General features: G+C 42.2%; 1 protein-coding gene across 1 annotated transcript in view; it reads left to right on the top strand.

The window, feature by feature from the left end:
- CDH11 (cadherin 11) overlaps positions 1 to 20,133 on the top strand; it is an 82,895-nt gene extending 62,762 nt beyond the window's left edge. The window contains exons 3-13 of the mRNA XM_058813799.1: positions 517 to 902; positions 2,782 to 3,076; positions 3,836 to 3,955; positions 4,351 to 4,518; positions 6,782 to 6,969; positions 8,440 to 8,693; positions 9,870 to 10,006; positions 10,204 to 10,325; positions 11,293 to 11,410; positions 17,106 to 17,357; positions 18,612 to 20,133. Of these exons, the coding sequence (XP_058669782.1) occupies positions 684 to 902; positions 2,782 to 3,076; positions 3,836 to 3,955; positions 4,351 to 4,518; positions 6,782 to 6,969; positions 8,440 to 8,693; positions 9,870 to 10,006; positions 10,204 to 10,325; positions 11,293 to 11,410; positions 17,106 to 17,357; positions 18,612 to 19,108 (2,370 nt within the window). The 5' untranslated portion in view covers positions 517 to 683 and the 3' untranslated portion in view covers positions 19,109 to 20,133. The remainder of the gene's footprint in view (positions 1 to 516; positions 903 to 2,781; positions 3,077 to 3,835; positions 3,956 to 4,350; positions 4,519 to 6,781; positions 6,970 to 8,439; positions 8,694 to 9,869; positions 10,007 to 10,203; positions 10,326 to 11,292; positions 11,411 to 17,105; positions 17,358 to 18,611) is intronic.
- The last annotated feature ends 346 nt before the right edge of the window (positions 20,134 to 20,479 follow it).

Below are 20,479 nucleotides of genomic sequence, written 5' to 3'. Positions count from 1 at the left end.
AGGTCTGCCAGCCCCTGCTCCTGCCCGGAGAAACCAGGGGTGGTGATGTTCAGCATAAGGATGTGTTGATCATGCAAGGGCTGGTGGAGAAATATTGCATTCCTGATAAGTCTTGGGATCTCCCTTGTATCTGGACCTCTGCCTTAGCAGCTTATATCAAAGGCTTATATCTAAGCTCCAAAGAGGGATTAGGTCTAAATTAGGTATTTCTACAGTTACCTTGCATTTTGGGCTAAATCTATTTGAGAAGATCATGAGAAAATATGATTCCCTATCTATCTTTCAACTTCCAGCCACTGAGTGGCCAAACAAGCCAGCCAGGAGATTGTGCAAGGTGGCAGCTGCATGTAGCAAAACATCAAATCTGCTCATTACTCAGGATTTCATCAGCATTGATGTTTTTATTTTAATCTTCTTATCTTGATATTTACCAAGTCCTAGTTTTGTTTTAGTAAATTAAAAGCCCTACTAGATCCTCAAACAATTGACGATTTTTTCCATTTTCCCTTCTTGCAGGAACTGAGCTGGGAAGCTGCAGAGCATTAAGGTGATGTGTTTAATGCGTGGTGGCATCCTATGTGCACAAGGGTTGGTCTGAACCTCCCCGGCGGCCCCAGACTTGCTGACTGCCCAGGTGGAAGGGGTGGAATCTCGGATCCTCCTGTGCCTAGGCTCTGACCAAAATGAAGGAGGAGCGCTGTGTGCGGGCGGCCCTGCTGTGCCTGGGGGTGCTGTGCTGCAGCCAGGGGCTGGCAGGGGAGCGCGCCCGGCCCTCGCTGCACGGGCACCGCGACCGGGGCAAGGAGGGGCAGGTGCTGCACCGCTCCAAGCGCGGCTGGGTGTGGAACCAGTTCTTCGTCATCGAGGAGTACACGGGGCCAGATCCTGTGCTCGTGGGAAGGGTAAGAAACCATTGCTTTTTCAGCCATTCATTAATATGCTTCATTTTTATTATTTCTGAGGTGGTTTTCTGTTGTTTTTTTTTTTTGGTGGTTTTTTTTTTGTTTGTTTTTTGCTGTTGCCTTTGTGCTTTATAAGCTGCTTCTTCATTTTCTGGTAGATAAGTTTAGATGCTAAGCAAAATACTACCTAGGTCAATACAAATATATCCATTGACCTCAGCAGTCCTTGAATGAAGGTATGCAGACTGTTACTCAGCAAAACAGCAAGAACCACGCCAACAACCAGAGCAAAAATATATCTCAAGAATACCATTCTCAGATCTTTAAAAACAGCAATTAAAGTTGAATGTCTAACCCAGCAGCTCAATAAAATAGGTATATTTTATCCTCTCATTTTCAAATTATCAGTAAAATTAAATATATTGAGGGCCGTGTATAGAGGAAGGTAAATATCTGTGTGCACATGTATATGTACACACATCCCGGACTGGTTTTTTATTCTGCTACTGTCTAACACTGGTAAAATATAAACAGGTAAATAAACCAGTATATTTAGCAGTTTCTAAATGAGCAGCAGAATGGTGTTGACTTAACCAGAGCACAAAAGGAGTGGAGAAACAGGATCAATGTCAGCAAATACCATGCTGGGTATTCTGGTTTAAAATGGTGCAATTTGTAGCTGTCAATATAAAATCAATAAATCTGTAATTTGGCTCAATGTTTCCCTCATTCATCAAACTGAAATGTGCACTGGTTTTGGAATTAAGAATGTTTAGTAAGCATTTGTTGTCTCTTTTATATGAGAGAGGGCATAATTAAAAACTAGTTGGCAATCACAGAATGACACAGAATCACACATAATCCCAGAATCACTGACATTGGAAAAGCCCTCCCAGCCCACAGAGTCCCAGCTGTGCCCGATGCCCACCCTGTCCCCAGCCCAGAGCCCTCAGTGCCACCTCCAGCCCTTCCTGGACACCTCCAGGGATGGGCACTGCAAACCCCCCTGGGCAGCCCCTGCCAGGGCCTGAGCCCCCTTTCCATGGGGAAATTCCTGCTGTGCCCACCCTGAGCTGCCCTGGCCCAGCCTGAGGCCGTTCCCTCTGCTCCTGTCCCTGTTCCCTGAGCACAGCCCGACCCCCCGGCTGTGCCCTCCTGTCAGGAGCTGTGCAGAGCCACAAGGGCCCCCTGAGCCTCCTTTGCTCCAGGCTCAGCCCCTGCCCAGCTCCCTCAGCCCTGCTGGGGCTCCAGCCCCTTCCCCAGCTCTGTTCCCTTCCCTGACACCCCCAGCCCCTCCATGTCCTTCCCGAATATGGAGGCCCAGAACTGGACACAGCCCCGAGTGTGGCCTCAGCAGTGTCCCCAGTACACGGGACAGTCACTGCCCTGCTTCTGCTGGCCACATTGTGCTTGCTACAAGCCAGGGTGCCCTTGGCCTTCTTGCACACCTGGGCACAGCTGGACTCATTCATTTATCACTTAGCTCATCCCCGTTGTTATTTAACAGCATTTTACATGCAACCCAGTAGAACATGGCTCTCTGAAGTGTACAAAAGCTTTGTAAAAATTACTCCTCCTATCAACTTCATGTGAATAAAGAGCTTGCTATAAGCATCTTTTTGTGTATTTTCTTCCTTCAATCTGAAATTTTGGGTTTAGCAGAGCCCTGCATGAGGCAGGAGGCCTGTCTGGGCTGGCATTGCCCTAGATGCAGGGTACCCATGGTCACAGCATGTCCCTGAGTGTGGATTATTGCCTGATGGAAGCCACAATTGTTGAAAACTGTGAAAAGGTAGCAATTCTGCATTTCTTTGTCTTATAAGTGCATCCAGGAAATGTGTGCCCCCATGTTAAGGTATGTCTGTTTCTCCTTTTGTAGCTTCATTCAGATATTGATTCTGGAGATGGAAACATTAAATACATTCTCTCAGGTGAAGGAGCAGGAATCATTTTTGTTATTGATGACAAATCAGGGAACATCCATGCAACCAAGACACTGGATCGGGAGGAGAGAGCTCAGTACACCCTGACAGCTCAGGCTGTGGACAGGAATACAAACAGACCTTTGGAACCCCCCTCTGAATTCATTGTCAAAGTTCAGGACATAAATGACAACCCGCCTGAGTTTCTCCATGAAAATTACCATGCCAATGTGCCCGAGAGATCAAATGTAGGTGAGTACTCAGAAGGGCACTGCCCTTGTGGAAGGTGCTGCACTCTCAGGATATCATGGCTTTATTTAATTCCTATTGTCAAGGATTCAGGGAAGTAAAATTTACTTCCGTGTTCAGCCAGTGATTCACTTGATGTATTTAATCTGCTGCCCAAATCAAACCCTGCACAGCTCCTAACTGTGAGACCGTCCTAGAATAGAACTATTTTTCCTCCTAGGAAGGAGCAGAAGAGTCCCCTGGAATTTATGGAGTGTGAATTCTCTGGGGTAAACACAAAGATCATTCCTTTGGCAGAGCTGTGTAATAAAGCTGGGAAGTTACTGCCTCACCAACTATTCCATTTTCATCTCCTGTTTGAGCTTGTGTCTGTCTCAGAGATTTCTACAGGAATGATTTGTCTGAAACTCACTGAGAAAAATGTAAAGGAAAACTCTATTGTTTGGCTGTCTAATGACAAAAGCAATATAAGGCTTAAACTACTGAGAGGAAAAGCCATAATAGTGCAGGGTGACTGCTGACTTTTGTATCTTCACTGGTTAGAACATTAATCCACATCACAGCTGGTGATAGATCTTTTTGGATCATACAAGTATATTTTGTCACATAGAAATTGTAAAGTAATTTTGATTTTCGTTTACCAAACGTGGAAATAAAAAATTTTAGGAATAGCTCTGCTGTGTGTCTGAAAGCATCTCTGCATGATCCTTCCAGATGTGTTCGCCTCTGACTCTCCCTCCTGTGTCTGCTCTCCATTTTTAGGTACATCAGTTATTCAGGTAACAGCTTCAGATGCTGATGACCCTACCTATGGGAACAGTGCCAAATTGGTTTACAGTATCCTTGAAGGTCAGCCCTACTTCTCAGTGGAGGCTCAAACAGGTATTGTCAAACAGTTTATTTGAGTGGCACCTCATGACCAGAGTGCATCAATGAACTGCATGTACTGTCAGGGCACAGCTGCTGCTGTGTCTGAGCACATCTTCCTGCTCTGCTGCAGGTTGGTCTCCTGCATCTGCTGGAGCTCCTGCACCAGAAAGCTGATGCTGTTTCTGGGTGTTCTGTGTGCTGTATGACTGAAAGGCTGTTTCTGTGCTCAGCTGTAATTCTGCAGGCCTGTCCCCTGGGTGGAATATTGGGGCTGCTTTCCTCACAGCAATGCTCAGGGAAAGCAGAACCTCCACCATCACTGCAAATATTGCTGGGTTTAATGCACTCCAAATGCAGCAGCCAGGTTTTCATTAAATCTGTGTTTGGCACCTTCCTCGTGCCTGCAGGAATCATCCGAACTGCCCTTCCCAACATGGACAGAGAGGCCAAGGAGGAGTACCACGTGGTGATACAGGCCAAGGACATGGGAGGACACATGGGAGGCCTCTCAGGGACAACCAAAGTGACAATTACACTTACAGATGTCAATGACAACCCACCAAAGTTCCCACAGAGTGAGTACCAACACAGTTCTTCTCCCATCTCCTACCAGGACCCATGTTTGTGAAGTATCAGACACACCCAAGGCTTGAAGAGGCAATAACTGATGGGTTATTGCACCACATGTGAATAAAGAAGTTGTGGCTAGTAAAATATGGAACTTTAGTGTCTGGAATATTTGCTTTGTGTTGCAAAGTGAGACATTTTTAGGGCCAGCATTGAATTGCAAAGATTCCTGACCCTACACTTCATTTTTTAAGCTACTGGGCCATGCTGTATAACTTATATGAGCAGAGAGACCTATGTATATATTCTTCAAGACTCACAGTTACCATGACAAAGCAAACTAAATTTTGCACAATTGCATTTTTAAATTGTTGAAGTGTATTAATGGAGGTCAAATACAGCAATTTTTTTATACCTGAGCAATTTACTTTTCACATATAAAATTAATCAGGGCTGACATTACCAGACTCAGCCTTCACAGCTGGGTGGAAGTACATTAATGGGCCCACACATCTGTTCTGCAGCTCATCTCTGCGTGGGTTTGGGGTTTTTTGAGTGCTGAGCAGACTCACTCAAAGCTGTCTCAGCCCACCGTGTTTCTCCTGTGAGCAGCTCTTCTGACCCTGGTGTGTCCTGGCCATGGCCATCCCTCCAACAGCTCTAACAACTCCTCTTCCAGTGCTGCAGCTCCCTGACTTCTCATGCAAGAGCTGAATGCAAAAATCTGTGCCTGCATTATTTACCCTTCAAAAAGAAAAGGATTAAATAATAAAAAATCAGGTTTGATGTACCTTACAAACAAGCCTTTTCCCTCCACATCATAACCTGGGACACCAGGACACAATATTTTGTTAACCCCATCAAATTATGGATTTTTTTCTATGAATTCAAGCCCCTTCACTGAGTGTTTTGCAAGAACATGTTAAATTATCAGAAACGCCAAAAGGCAGTTCCTCTACTTAATCATTCATCCCCAGGTTAAATCTGATTTGGGAATGTTTCGTAACTCAGAACCAGGGTTTAGCTGTCTGTATAAACAGCCAAATGACTGATATTTTCATTCTTATTTTCCTTTTTTCTGTTGTTTTTTTTTTTTTTGTTTTTGTTTTTAATGTTCATTGCTCAAGCTGTTAATGAGTTATATGCTTAAAATTTGGGTTCTTTGTGACTGGAGTTAATGACCTATTTCAATGACATGTGGCAATTGTTTTTATGGGTAATGAGCCAAGTCCCTGCCTGGTGTAAGTCTCCTGATGTTCCTAGGGTGCCCGTGGAGCAAAGAAGAGCAATTACAAAGGGGAATAAATTAGATTATTTTATTTTATCATCCCCCTTTTTTTTTTCCCTCCCCAATTTATTACTGCTGATGATGTGGCAGAAAATGCTGACATAGATTTATCTATTTAGGATCAGGTTATGTTATCTGAACTCTGGAAGTGGATGGAAAGTTCTGGAATCAGTAGTGCCTAAAGGACAACTGTTGGAGAGATATCCAGGAACAGTGTTGCTCTTCTCTGGTGTCCCTGAATACCCAGGGAAACACCTGTGGGATGTTTGGGGATGGTTTTCCTATTGGAGCTTGCCATGGGAAAGCCATTTTTTGTTTGGCATGAAATCACATACAAATTGGTGCATACTCTCTGTGGTTGTGAAATTTTAATAATCATAGTTGCTCTACACTCACACTCCAAATTCAAGCCATAGAAAGCAGCAGATTTATACTTTAGCCAGCACAGCAGACAGGATTTATCCAGTTCTCTGTATCTAATTTATGGCTCTGGAATGAATGGGCAGAAATGAGAAACAGAGATGAAGGTTTTACCATGAGTCATGTGAGAGAGTTTTCCTTCCATTTCTGTAACAACATCTCTGCTATCTGTGGTAACCTTGATGCCACAACAATTGCTGCATTCTGGGGGCCTGGCTGTCCTTTTAAGCCCCTCCCTGAGCAGAGGGGTAACAGGGAGGAGGTCATGTTGTACACATTATCCATGTGGGTTAAGGTTTCACAGCTGACTTGCTGCTCAAAGCTCTTCACAACAGAACAGAACAGAACAGAACAGAGCACAACGCAACACAACACAACACAACACAACACAACACAACACAACACAACACAACACAACACAACACAGCATCCCTCCACGGGGGTGACAATGCCAGAAATCGCTGTGTTTATTGGAACTCCCAAGTTCAAAGAGTAAAGACCCAAGTGGGGAGCCCCGGCTCACTCGGGGCACACGCCTGTTCTCCCTGTGCTCCCTGGCCCAGGTGTGTACCAGATGTCGGTGTCGGAAGCAGCTGTCCCAGGAGAGGAAGTGGGGAGAGTGAAGGCCAAAGATCCTGACATTGGGGAGAATGGCTTGGTGGCTTACAGCATCATCGATGGAGATGGCATGGACATGTTTGAGATCACCACAGATTATGAGACTCAGGAAGGGGTTGTGAAGCTTAAGAAGGTGAGTGATGCCTACTGCTATGTAGTGTTTTTTGCTGACAGAATATTTGGTAATAATGGATTACCACCTAAGCTAAAATATTAGTAAATGCAAATGTCACTTAATTAATTTTTCAAGGTGTGATTAACTCTTAATATTCCATTTCCCCATTAGCTGAATTGGAATGGAAGAAAATAACCAAGAAGAGTTACATAAATACTGTACAGTGGATTAATTGCACAAACTAAATGAATTCATAATAAAAAGTCACGGTAAAATACGATGCCATCAGCTTCATTGTTAATGAAGTTTTGCCTAGTGCTGATAAGTAGCAGACATTCACTGTTGCTTTATGTTCAGTCTGAAAAGCCTCATACCCTATAGTTTGAATTCTTCAGCTGTGCATTGTCCACAATAGTGTTCTGAAGGAGTCACAGGCTATGGGAAAAGCAGCAGAGGGGATTTCACACACAGCCCATCAGCGGGAGCTTTGAAAGTGTTATCAAATTAATTTTAAATTGCAAATTACAGAACATAAATCTTATTATTATGGAAGCATTATCATTTTGCCTTTTGTATCTTTGAGCTATTTATCTCTCTTGAAGATAATCAGAAATCAAAGGAGAAGGCCTGGTCAACTTCTGGTCAACCCTGCCCTGCCCTTTAGGGCAGACCATCAGGAAGGGACCCAGAGGTCCTCTGCTCAAAACTGCCCTGGTTTGATTTCTGTCTCTGTTCTAGAGGTGGGAGTGAATTTTTTGTGTGTTTTGAAATGTGGGTGAGCTGTCACTCCCCTCTACTGGTGTTAACATACTTTATGAATTGTGATTGGCACCTGTGTGATCATTTTGAGGTGCAACCCTGCAGCCGCTTCATGCCAATGCAGGTACAGAGGTGCTGTGGCTTTGATCAGGCTCCCAAAAGGACTTGTCCCATGGGGCATTATTCCACCTCCCCTTTGGAAAATGTTATGAGTTTTCTGTGCTGGAAAGAACTGCAGGAATGAAAGCACTCCAAACCATCTTTGTATTTTCTCCACTACCTAAGTAATTAAACTCATCAGTATGCTATCTCATGGTGCACCCAGGAGCACTTGAAACCACATCCACGTGGAATGCCTGCCAACCTGGATACAACCAGGCCTCTTGTGGGAGCCCCTTTCCCATCCCTTGCACTTTTGTGCTGCCTAGAAGGCTGTATGGATACAAAATTCACATTTCCAGTACAGATGATTTCCTTAGTGATACAGCAAGCAAAGAGCAAGACCAAGACTCTGTGGTGATATTTTGAGTGCCTTTCTATGCTGCTCCATACATAGAATGTAGCTCCTTCCATCTGAGTCTTTATGTTTTTAAATACACACATTTCAGTCCAAGCTCGTTGACAGACGCTCACCTTTGTTTGATGTCATTGAACACTGGGGCGCTGCCTGCTGCTCTTACAGCCTGGTGTCCCTGACTCTGGAATGCACTGTCCTCTTGTTTCTCACAGACCTTAGATTATGAAACCAAAAAGTCCTACAGCCTGAAGGTGGAGGCAGCCAATGTCCACATTGACCCCAAGTTCATCAGCAATGGGCCCTTCAAGGACACGGTGACAGTGAAAATAGCAGTGGAAGACGCTGATGAGCCACCAGTGTTTTTGAAGCCAAGTTACATTTTCGAAGTACAGGAGAATGCAGCATCTGGTACTGTGGTTGGAAAAGTACATGCCAAAGACCCGGATGCTGCCAACAGTGCTATAAGGTTTGCTGGATTTCCTGTTTCCTTCTGAGCATTAGCTTGTGGAATTGTTAGGCGAGTTCTGAAGACAGTGTGACAGATCTACAGACACCCAGAATATTGAAAGTTTAACCATCCAGCATTGTTTATGTGTCTGTTCCACAAGCTGCCAGTTTCTCAAAGCCTGTATCATACTATAACTATGTCTAATTCAAATATACTTAAGGGCATCTTTGGTAGACTCTATTCTAAATTAAATTTTCCACAAATATCTTGTGCTGTTATCACAGCATGGATTTTTCTCATCATATCAAAGTCTAAGATGTAGATTAGGGATTGGGCTGGGTAATTGTTAAGTGTTAATTATTAAAGACAAGCCCACACAGACCCCTAGTTTCTGCAGTTATGTTGGATCGTCTTGGAATCACAGACTCATGGAATGGTTTGGGCTGGAAGGATCTTAAGGTTCATCCATTTCTACCCCTGCCATGGGTAGGGACACCTCCCATTGTCCCAGGTTGCTCCCAGCCCCAGTGTCCAACCTGGCCTTGGGCACTGCCAGGGGCAGCCACAGCTGCTCTGGGCACCCTGTGCCAGGGCCTGCCCACCCTCATAGTAAAGAATTCTTATATTAGAATAGCTTTCTATTAATTTAATTTTATTTGTCATGTTCTCAGTGTAACTTAAATTATGAAGACCTCTTTTGTGGGTATACTTAACATTTCAAAGAATTTCAATGTGAAGTTATGAAAGTCGGAGTTGTGTAAAGCTGTACAAATGTGCAGAGAGTGGATAATAGCTGATAAATTGGTATGATCAATTAATATTCCAAGTAAACCAAAGATTGGAAGACTTAAAAGATCATCAAGATTCATATGAAACAGAGAGAAAAAATATCTCAGTAGATATTTTTATCATGTTTTATAAGAGAAGAAAATAAGGAATATAGTAGAGCTTTGATATAGAGACTTCAAAGACCAGCATTTTCACTTATTACAAACATCCTGATGTCCTGTTTTTCTAAATGTAGAAACCAACAAGGTGATTCTCCTTTTAAAAGAACACATATCCTTTCGACAATGATGTTGGGGAAAACAATAGGGGTACTACTTACAATTATTTAGAAATAATAATTATGTAGAACAAATCTGGGTGCAGGAATCTCCTTTTCTCTAATTACTGGCTTTCAATCTTCTCTAGATATTCAATTGATCGACACACCGACCTTGAAAGATATTTTGTTATTAATGCAGAAGATGGCAATATCAAGACAATAAAGACTTTGGATAGGGAAGAAATGGCTTGGCATAATATCTCTGTCTTTGCAGTTGAAGTCCGTGAGTATTTCACTGAGGTGTTTGAGAATCAGTGGTACGAATCTGTAATCCTCCAATTGTCTCAGTTTGATAAGCTGCAAGAAATCTCAGCAGAATTACATCAGCATATTTGATCTTTCCTTGGATGCAGCTGGGGATTTGTTTGTCTTGAGGGGTTTTCCTGCTTCTGTCTCATGTCAGTGTTGCCTCTCCCGCAGACAAACAGCACCAGGAAGCCAAAGTTCCCGTTGCAATCAAGGTCGTTGACGTCAATGACAACGCTCCCAAGTTTGCGGCTGCCTATGAAGCCTTCGTGTGTGAGAATGCCCGAAGCAACCAGGTATGGCCTGCCCGGCACCTCCTGTGCCCAGCACCTTGTTTTCACCACCTCCTTGTTTTCACCACCTCCCTCTGCCCACCATCCTCCCCTGCCCCACCTTCCCTGTGCCCACCACCTTCCTCTGCCCACTGTTTTGTGCCCACCATCTTCCTGTTCCTATCACCTTCCTGTGCCCAACACCTTCACTGTTCCCACCACCTTCCTTGTTCCTCCCACCTCCCTGCACACACAGCTCTTCCCTCAGGCATTAGCCCAGGTTTGTCCTGTCAGCTCCAATGAGAGGGAGCAAATGAACATTTGTTTTGAGCTTTTGACCAGAAAGCCTTGAGCACCCAGAAAGGCACTTTGTTTCTGAGCTGCTATCAGCAGTTATCCAGTGCTTTGTGTATGGAGTGGGATTGGTGTTGGCTGGGAGTACCCACTAGCACAGGGCCAGTGGAGCTGGGGGCAGCTTTCCCAGTTGTGAGACTGGTTTGGATATTACAGAAATGGTCAGTGGGAATGGTCTTATGGGAAGAATCGCAGTGCAGTGCCTGTAGAGTCTAGCCAACAATTTATTCCTGGCAATCTGTGAGGAAGAGGGGTTAGGATCATAGAGAAATACAGTTCTGCACATGGTCTGTGCCTCTGCAGTCAGCGTAGAAGCTTAAAGGAGACTTTCTCAGCTGCTGAGTTTTCTGCAGAATTTTATTTAATCTGTTATGTTACTATTAACACATATTTGTGTACAAGAATGTTGAAGATATGTGCTTTTACAGCTGTAATTCTGGGGTGGTTAATGCAATAGTAATTAAAGATTACCTGTTGTAGTTTGGAGTCAGCTCTGTGTTTCTACTTGCTTATATTTGAATTTGAGAGGGGTTCTGCTATTTTACAATTCTTACTCAAGGGCTGTCTCAGAATGCTGCCTGTGTGTGATATACCCAGAGAAGGAGCTGTTTGTTTACAGAGTGCTTTTCTTTTACAGCAATTTATTACAATTAGTGCTGATGACAAGGATGACTCGGCCAATGGACCAAGATTTATCTTCAGTTTACCACCTGAAATTATTCATAATCCAAATTTTACACTCAGAGACAACAGAGGTTTGTGTGAAGATTACCACTCTACCAGAATCCAAAGAAATGACAAAGTAGAACTAATGACCAATGTAATGTCATGTAACAGCATTGTCATTAACTTTGACAGAGTGTCTTTCTCCAAGATTTAGGGGAGGAAAGCAAAAGCATACAGCTAAAATTCAAGGATGTTCTTGGGAAAGTGGGATGTTTGTTAACTCACTTGAATTTTCTTGAATGCATATTATAAATTACATAATAATACCCAATATGAAGAATCCACTGCCATTTTATCTCCCAGGAAGAGAATAAAAACACTGCCAAACACTCAGTAAATGGAATTGGCAGATCTCTTTGAATTAGACAAACCTAAAATTAGCTGAGACAGCATAAATTATTAGGCTGCTTGTATTTGTTCACCACTGTGCCTGCCAGCTTTTGTAAATTATGGATCACAAGAGATGTGGGCTAGATTCCCAATGGAATCAAATCACTGCCCAGTGCAGGAAGTAAATCAGGGATTTGTGCTGTGGAACATACCTGCGCTGGCTGTCTCAGGATCTGCATATCCTGATCCCTTTGTCAGTTTCATATTCACAAAATAAAGTAGAGCTTTGCATTCAGATTGATGGCAAGATGTAAGAAATTTGTAAGCAAAAATCGTCAGGCCTGGGTGAGTGTCAAAATTCAATTGATCACAATATAATAACATCAGTAACCTGAACTTGCCAGAGGCTGAGGGAGCAGAGGAAGTGGGCAAACTGAAAAAAAAGATAGGTTTGGCCATTATATGTATTTATTCCATTTATTTAATTATATTTAGATTCTTTTTTTTTCATTTTCAAATGTTCATTTTTTATTTCCCTTCACAGGGCAAAAACTGTTTCAGCTTCTAAGGAATTGGTTTTGATTAGTAAGCTTTAATGTTTGAAGAAAACTTGACTGTCTTCTGAAAAGAAAAACTTGGTTGAACTGGCTTAAATAATGAATCCAAGAGTGCCAGAAATACAAAAGGCAACACAATCCAGATACATGATTTCAGTAAAAACTGCTCTGTTGAGGCACACTTTATATCTCTCTCCTCATTTGAAGGGAGTGTAATTATCATCAGAATTTCCAAACAAAATCTCTGTTATTCCTGACTGATCAAAGTAATACTGTTGCCTGGTGCTTGACACTTGTACGTACACAAGCAATTCATAAAGGAGCCAGTGCAGGGCATATATTTATTCTCTTTAAAGTAGTAAAACACAAGTTTTGAAAAATTCATGGGTGTATTTTTAGAAAGGAGTAAATAAGCATGTATTCTTTGCTTGAGACCCGGAGGCCAAGCCTTGCTATAAAATACATTTTATGGTCGCCACATCAAACTGAAATTAGATTAGATTTTATAATCTAGCAGAGGAAGCGCAGCTCAGAGTGGAGATACTCTGAGTGGTATTATGGTTCCTGACTCCAGCCAATCCCGCTCATCCTTCATTGCCATTTGCAGCAAAATTTGTTACTGACAAAATTAACTCAGATAGAATGTGTTGTAGTTGAAATTATGATGTCAGTTTAGTGTAAGGTTTCTACCTGACAATAATGCAAAAGGTTATTTCAAGAAGATAGTATTAAGGGATTGTATCTTCCCATATAATTTCCTTTTTGGGAAATGAATAATATGAAGAAATTCATTCATTTCCATCCTTTCTTTCCCTCATTTTGTTCAATCCTCAGTGTAATTATGTTATTAATTTACATATTCTTGTGAGTTTTTTAAAATAAGTTATACTAGAACAAAGTAAAAAAGTTAAAATTCTGTGTACTCCCATATAAAAAAACTTCTTAGGGAGAATGTGTTACCATTTGCAAGTCAAATAATGTCCATGGTCATTCAAAGTTGTTTTTTCAGTTATAAGTCAGAGTATTCTATAAGCCATGCCACAGCTTTCAGAGGGAATTGCTACTTTCAGAGAAAAATGGCTTTATTAACTGTGGAGAACAGTTAATGAAAACTCCAGTGTTTGGGCCTATTACAGAACTTTAAAGTGCATACAGTCTCATAATTATAATTTAATAGAGTTTCTTTTTACCAGCTCCTGAAAGTAATCACATATTGCAGTAATCCAAAAAAGCATAATCACGTTCTACATCCTATTAATAGCCCACTGTGTTACCAAGTCTTCAGCTGAGCCCATCTCCCATAGAAAACATGAGATAATGGCTTAGCCCACGCTGGGATAAAACACAGAATTACTTTTGCACTGTTTTCCTTATATTATAGCTCATAAACAAACAGCACTGTCTGCCCGGGCTCTGCTCAGTTCTGCTCCCACTGAATTCAGGCCTTCAAAACAGCAGCAGAGGCTGGTGGCACTTCACAGCAGAGGCAGATTTTGAGTAAATGTGGATTTCCTGCTTTTGACCCTGCTGGGTCCTGTGCTGAGATGCCCTTTCCTTGGGCTCCCTCAGCACAGCATTACTGGAATGGCTGCAGTCCCAAATTCACAAATTAGAGCTTTACAGAGCCTGAAATTAAACTTGTGAGCCCCCAAAAATCAGTGACCAGAGTCCACTTTTTAAATTCATACATGTGCTTCACACTTTTTCAACAAGAAAATTTTGAAACAGACAATCAAGTCACAGGATTTTGTCATGGATTATCCACAGTGATTGCCACTCCTGGTAAGGTAAGGATTTTAGACAGCTGGACCCCTGAAATTGTTTCATTTTCTGACTGAATCAGCACTCACACCTGATATAGGTTATAAAGTTCACACTGCAGTCAGCTCCTGTAATCTAGAATCCTCCTTACACAATCTATGTGTTAACAAGCCCCAAAAACTAAGCTACATTTGCCTATGCACACGGGAAAAATTGGAAATCATCAATAAGATCACCAGAGAAAAAGACAAAAATCAAAGGTCAGAGAGATCAGTATAAGTATCACCAAGAAATAATGTAATTTTATCTTCTAAATCTAAAGATTTCATGGAGAGCACAGGGAATCTTCACTTGTAACATCTTTGGATATTGGATAGCCAAGGCAATAGTAGCTGGAAAAATGTGATATATTTTGGGAATGGCCTTGAGATGACTGTTCTTTTCCTTCTTGTGTTAATCCGCATTGTGTTAATTAGGACTGACAGTCAAGTGGCTCCCATATGTGTTAAGTAATAGTTTTAAGCTGGTATTGACATTTAACTTCTGTTGGCTTAAAAAATGCCATTTTACCAGGATTAGAGTTCTACTCCTGGGCCTTGAAAATATTAAAAAAGCAAGGATGAGAATATTAGCTAGGATTATATGTTATCTTTTATCTAGGTAAGGAGTTTTTTTTTCCTATAATGGATATTATGTTTCTTCTAAATGTGAGAAGTGAACATAAACAGTAAAAGTTTAAAAAATGACCTTTTAGGCTTGATGTATTGTATTTCTTTTTAAACCTTAGTCAGGCATGTTGATTGGATTTTTCTTTTCAAAAACTTATGTTAAACCAAAAATCGCTTCCCATTAAAACAGATAGATCAGCCATTGGATCAAAATCAATTTTGTTTAGTGTAAGTGACTGCAGTGGACCAGGCCAGTGTGCATAACAGCTAAATAATTTGCCATCCTTTTCTTATTTTAAATTAGGAATACTATTTCAGCCAACAAAAGGTAACAAAAATAAAATCTATGATAAAAAAATGCAGAGCTAAAGACTTTATATACTAATATATGGTATTGTCATTCCTTACACATTGCCTTGGCAGCCTTGAGGCAGCTGTAGCTCAGCCCCCCTGTTTTTAGTTCAAGTTAGCTGATAGGTTAATAGATATTAGATGTTGCATTCCTATTTGTACCAAATTGTTACGAGCCCATTAAAGTCCTAAAATAAGGCTTTTGTCATGCAGACATTGGTATCACCAAGGTTCTGTAAAAAATTGTGCCTCAAAGTTTAGATGGCATGTAAACATTCAGGAGACGAGGAGGACTCTGAGGGAGACACCTCCAACAGGCACAAGTAATAAACAATCAGATCTTTATTAGTGTCTCTGTCCTTAGCAAATGTGACATTGTGCAAAGGAGAAGTTAACAAGCTCCTTTCTACCCAGCTGTTGTTTTTGTGAGACTCAACAGCAGAAAGCAGCAGTTGTGTCAAGCCCAGGTGGCCATTCAGGGCACCAGGGGTGCAGCTGGCAGGACAGGGGCAGGTATGGGGGATGGATTCATTTGCTGTGTAACAAACAGCTCCTACCTTAAATATTCATCCTTTCTGGTGAAGTTCCTGGGAGAGTCAAGCAGTGCAATCCTCCTCATCCCATAGATTGACCAAATTTGGGGGCAGTTTCAGACCTTGTCCTACATCAGGGGCACTGCCTGCAAGGGGGGTTAATGCAAGGCAAGAACACTTCTCTTCAGGTATAATTTATTCACAGATTTCCGTGGAAATCACAGTGATTAGATTATTAGGAGAGGTTTTATGGTTTGCATTATTAAATTCTGGGATTTATGCTGACTCTTCAACAGGAAAACGATTAATCTGCAGAAGCCTGAGGCAGCAGTAAAGTGGGTACCTTAGGAGGTGAACAGCCCTCCCTCAGAAGATAAAAGAACTGCTCTTTTTCCCCTCCCTTTCTGTTATACAGTGAAAAATAAAGAACATAGCAAGCCAGGAAAGGTTGTATGGAATAAATCTTCAATATAAACTGGCTTTTGGAGGTCTGAAAACCATGGATGTGATTGCTTCACTTTATTTACTTTGGGATGTTTACAACTGTTATAAACTTTGGTTTAGGCTGAGGTGAGAGACGGGGGCGGGGGCACAACAAGGGAGGCCTGTTGGTGTTCTGCTGAGAGCAGGAAGCACAGGCTGGCCCAGCCCAGAGTGTCATCTCACACTGCCCCTTTCCAAGGCTCTAGCCAGAGGAAGTATGCAGGACCATCCAAAATGTCCTGCACCATGGCAGGTCACCTCTCATGAGGGCAATGGGAATAGAGTTACAGAAATATTGCCAGGAGTTGGACTCATGGGTCCCTGTGGGTCCCTCCAACTCAGGGCTTTTTTGAGTCTGTGATTTAACTCTTCCTCACATCCACATGATTCAGAATGTGACCAGACATACTGTGCATGTATGATCAAGCTCTCTGAATTATGGTTTTGGAAGTTTGGGTGAAAAACAGATTCTGATAAAACACTGTCACCTTCAGCATTTCTTGCTGAAAAAACAAGGCTCAAATTTGCTCATACACAGCAAATATTGGCTTCTGTTATGATGGGAGTCTCATTATCAGAGCCCATTTGGGGACAGCATCTACCACGCTTTTAGATGTGACTCCAAGAACTCATAAGGGAGATATGAGTTTTACCCCTCCATTGAAAGCTTTAATTCTGGAGAGACACTAAAACCAGATCAGACAGCAATAAGAAGGTCCAGCCATTTGGGTAGTTAGTTGAAAAATATTGTGAATTTCTCAGTAAGTTACAGATACTAAAAGGTGCTATCAGACAGAGATTATCTGTGTTGCTTGTGTTAATTAAAGAATTAAAGCTGAGTGTTGAGCTATATGAATTAAATACAATCTGTAATTGCTCTTAGGTCATTACAAAGGTGGCACTTTCTACTGGTTTATTGTAGAAATGACGGTAAAGCCCCAGAAAATTGAGAGCCTGTGCAGCGAGATAACTTCCTTTTCAATATTGGCTAAGAGCACGACTATGGAAGAATTAACAATGACCCTCTCTCTTCTTACCCAGATAACACAGCGAGTGTGCTGGTCAGGCGGGAAGGGTTCAGCCGGCAGAAGCAGGATTTGTACCTCCTCCCCATCGTCATCAGCGACGGCGGCGTGCCCCCGCTGAGCAGCACCAACACGCTGAGCATCCGCGTGTGCGGCTGCGACGGCAGCGGCTCCCTGCTCTCCTGCAACGCCGAGGCCTACGTGCTCAACGCGGGGCTCAGCACCGGCGCCCTCATCGCCATCCTGGCCTGCATCGTCATTCTCCTAGGTGAAAAATGCTCCTTCCGTGCTGCTGCTCTGGGCTTGCGTTAGAAAAGTAATCCTGCCCTCAGCTCCAACATGGAGAAATGAATCTGATTTTTTTAGCTTTTATTTTTATAGGGAGTGCTGATCTGCCTGGCTGTGAAAGGCTTTGGGCTGAGCTCAGGGTGGCCTTGCAGGGCCTGGAGGAGCTGCAGGAAAGATGGAGAGAGACAATTGCCAAGGGCTGCAGGGACAGGAGCCAGGGAATGGCTACCAGTGCCCGAGGGCAGGGCTGGATGGGATCTTGGGAATGTGGAATTGTTCCCTGGCAGTGCCCAAGGCCAGGTTGGATATTGGGGCTTGGAGCAGCTTGGGACAGTGGAAGGCCCTTGGCAGAGGGTGGCAGTGGGTGAGCTTTATGGCCTCTTCCATCCTAAACCATTCTGGGCTTCTGTGATATCTTCAATAACAAACACCAATGGATTTGTGTACATATGCTCAGAGAATGTCCTCCCGTGGCCTAATGCCAGCTAATCAGGGACACTGCTTAAAGGAGGTCATGACATACAGTTCTGAGTTTTGTGTTCTGCCCTGGTTGACAAGTTCCTTATTGAGGTCAGCCAGGATTAATGGCCCCTGACAGCTATTTCCCTCAAACCCATCTTGTGTTGAAACCAGATGAGTGACTTGGAAGACCTGCTTTAAGAAATTGCTGCAAAATGTTTCCTGATGATTTGGAAAAAAATTACACAATATTTTCTAATTTCCCTGCAATATTTTGTAGTGTTTCTTTTTTTTTCAGATATTTTATTTTATAGAAATTTGAAGTGAGAATGCAAAACAAACACATCTTTGAAGGTGTTGCTTAAAAAAATTCCATTTTAATGGAAATGACACACTGGAACTAGTTAAGCTTTGGGCATACAGGAGAGGATAAAGATTCATCTTTGTTTTGTTGCAGATATTCATGTGCTTGGGCTGCTCAAAGGCAGTGTCACAGTACTCTGCAGCACTTGAGGCCCCACAAACACTTCCCTTGAATTAGTGTTGCAGTAATGAGCAATTAGTAAGAGCACTGGCATGCAGCTCAGACAGAAAGCCTCAGATCAGTGTGTTTAGTTCTGTGTACAAATATCTCTGCTTTTACCTAGCAAGGAGCACTAAAAATGCAGAAGTTTGCAACAATCCAGCAGAAAAGCCAAGGGCTCGGGGATGCAATAATTACTTACAAAGGCGCTGCTGTTTGACAGCGCAGTCTAACCCGTGTTTTGTTTCCCAGTCATCGTGGTGCTGTTCGTGACCCTGAAGAGGCAGAAGAAGGAGCCGCTGATCGTGTTTGAGGAGGAAGACGTGCGGGAGAACATCATCACGTACGACGACGAGGGCGGCGGCGAGGAGGACACGGAGGCGTTCGACATCGCCACGCTGCAGAACCCCGACGGCATCAACGGCTTCATCCCGCGCAAGGACATCAAGCCCGAGTACCAGTACCTGCCCAGGCCGGGGCTGCGGCCCGCGCCCAACAGCGTGGACGTGGACGATTTCATCAACACCAGGATACAGGAGGCCGACAACGACCCCACTGCCCCTCCCTATGACTCCATCCAGATCTATGGCTACGAGGGCAGGGGCTCCGTGGCTGGGTCCCTCAGCTCCTTGGAGTCAGCAACGACAGATTCTGACTTGGACTACGACTATCTACAAAACTGGGGACCTCGATTTAAGAAACTTGCAGACTTGTATGGCTCCAAAGACACTTTTGATGATGATTCTTAACAATAAAGGTTAAGATTTGGCCTTAAGAACTGTGTCCGAAGTTCTGAAGAATCCAGAGGAAATGTAAGCAGGTATTTTTTTAAAAATCAAGAAAAATCTCATTTAAACATTTAAGTTTGACAGAGAGGATTCATTTGATGAAAAAGGACATGAAAGTGGTAAATACTGTGAAGTACCTTTTCCTACAAAAGGCAAATCTGGAAGCTGGCTGCCAGCTTCACTGAAGGAAAAAACCCACTTAAGATATGAGAAATATTTAAATGAAGGAAAATGCTAAAAGCAAACCTACAAATAAGGGAAATCTTTTACGTGTTATGAACATCTAAATCTTTTATTTCAAAGAAGCTTCCACAAATTAGAAAAGATAACAGTTCTGAGCTGTAATTTCGCCTTAAACTATGGACACTCTATATGGTAGTGCATTTTTAAACTTGAAATATATAATATTCAGCCAGCTTAAACCCATATGATGTATGTACAGTACAATGTACAATTATTATGTCTCTTGAGCATCAAACTTGTTACTGCTGATTCTTGTAAATCTTTTTGCTTATTCTTTCATCTTAAACTAATACGTGCCAGATATAAAAACTCTGTCTTGTTCGGTGGGAGGCACCCTATTTCTATGTCATTTTTAATGTATCTATTTGTACAATTTTAAAATTCTTATTTTAGTATACATACAAATATCAGTATTCTGACATGTAAGAAATGTTACAGCATCACACTTATATTTTATGAACATTGTACTGTTGCTTTAATATGTGCTTCAATATAAGAAGCAGACTTTGAAATAAACTGATTCTTTTTTAATTCTTGTTCTGGTTATTAAGCATATAAGGAAAAACATAGTGTTTCTAATGTCCCATTTATAGTTCTGACTAATTTACTACAATTGTGACCTTTTAATAGCCTTATTTATTATGTGTTTGTAGTTGGTTTGTTGCCTTGTTAAGTGATTATTTAAAAATCAAGTACATTTTACAAATGTTTTTTAGATTAAAACAAATGTAATGTCTGGTGAACATTTTGTACCCTCTCTATCTACGGCTTGTGGCTGCTCCCAGAACACAGTAAGAATCATCATATAGTCCTACTGTGTTTTCTGGATTAAATTAAGTGTAATATTTTTCAATATTTCCCATGTAATAGCATTTATCTTATATCTTAGAGATTCCCAAGGCTTCATGAGTTTTTGGGTGGATGGGAGTACTCTGTGCTTACACTTTACTCCAGCCTTGTGAGTTTCCGTATCTGTGCTGAGCTTCTGCAGGTTCTAGAGACTGAAATCTGACCCAGTTTAGCTGTGACTTCCCTAAGGACTCTTCTACCTGAATTACCTTACCTGAGTAGTAATTAATATTCTGGTAC

Source organism: Ammospiza caudacuta, chromosome 13, assembly GCF_027887145.1.
Source record: "Ammospiza caudacuta isolate bAmmCau1 chromosome 13, bAmmCau1.pri, whole genome shotgun sequence".
Taxonomy (NCBI): Eukaryota; Metazoa; Chordata; class Aves; order Passeriformes; family Passerellidae; genus Ammospiza; species Ammospiza caudacuta.
Note: the sequence above shows the minus strand (reverse complement) of the source record. Positions and strands in the feature narration are given on the sequence as shown.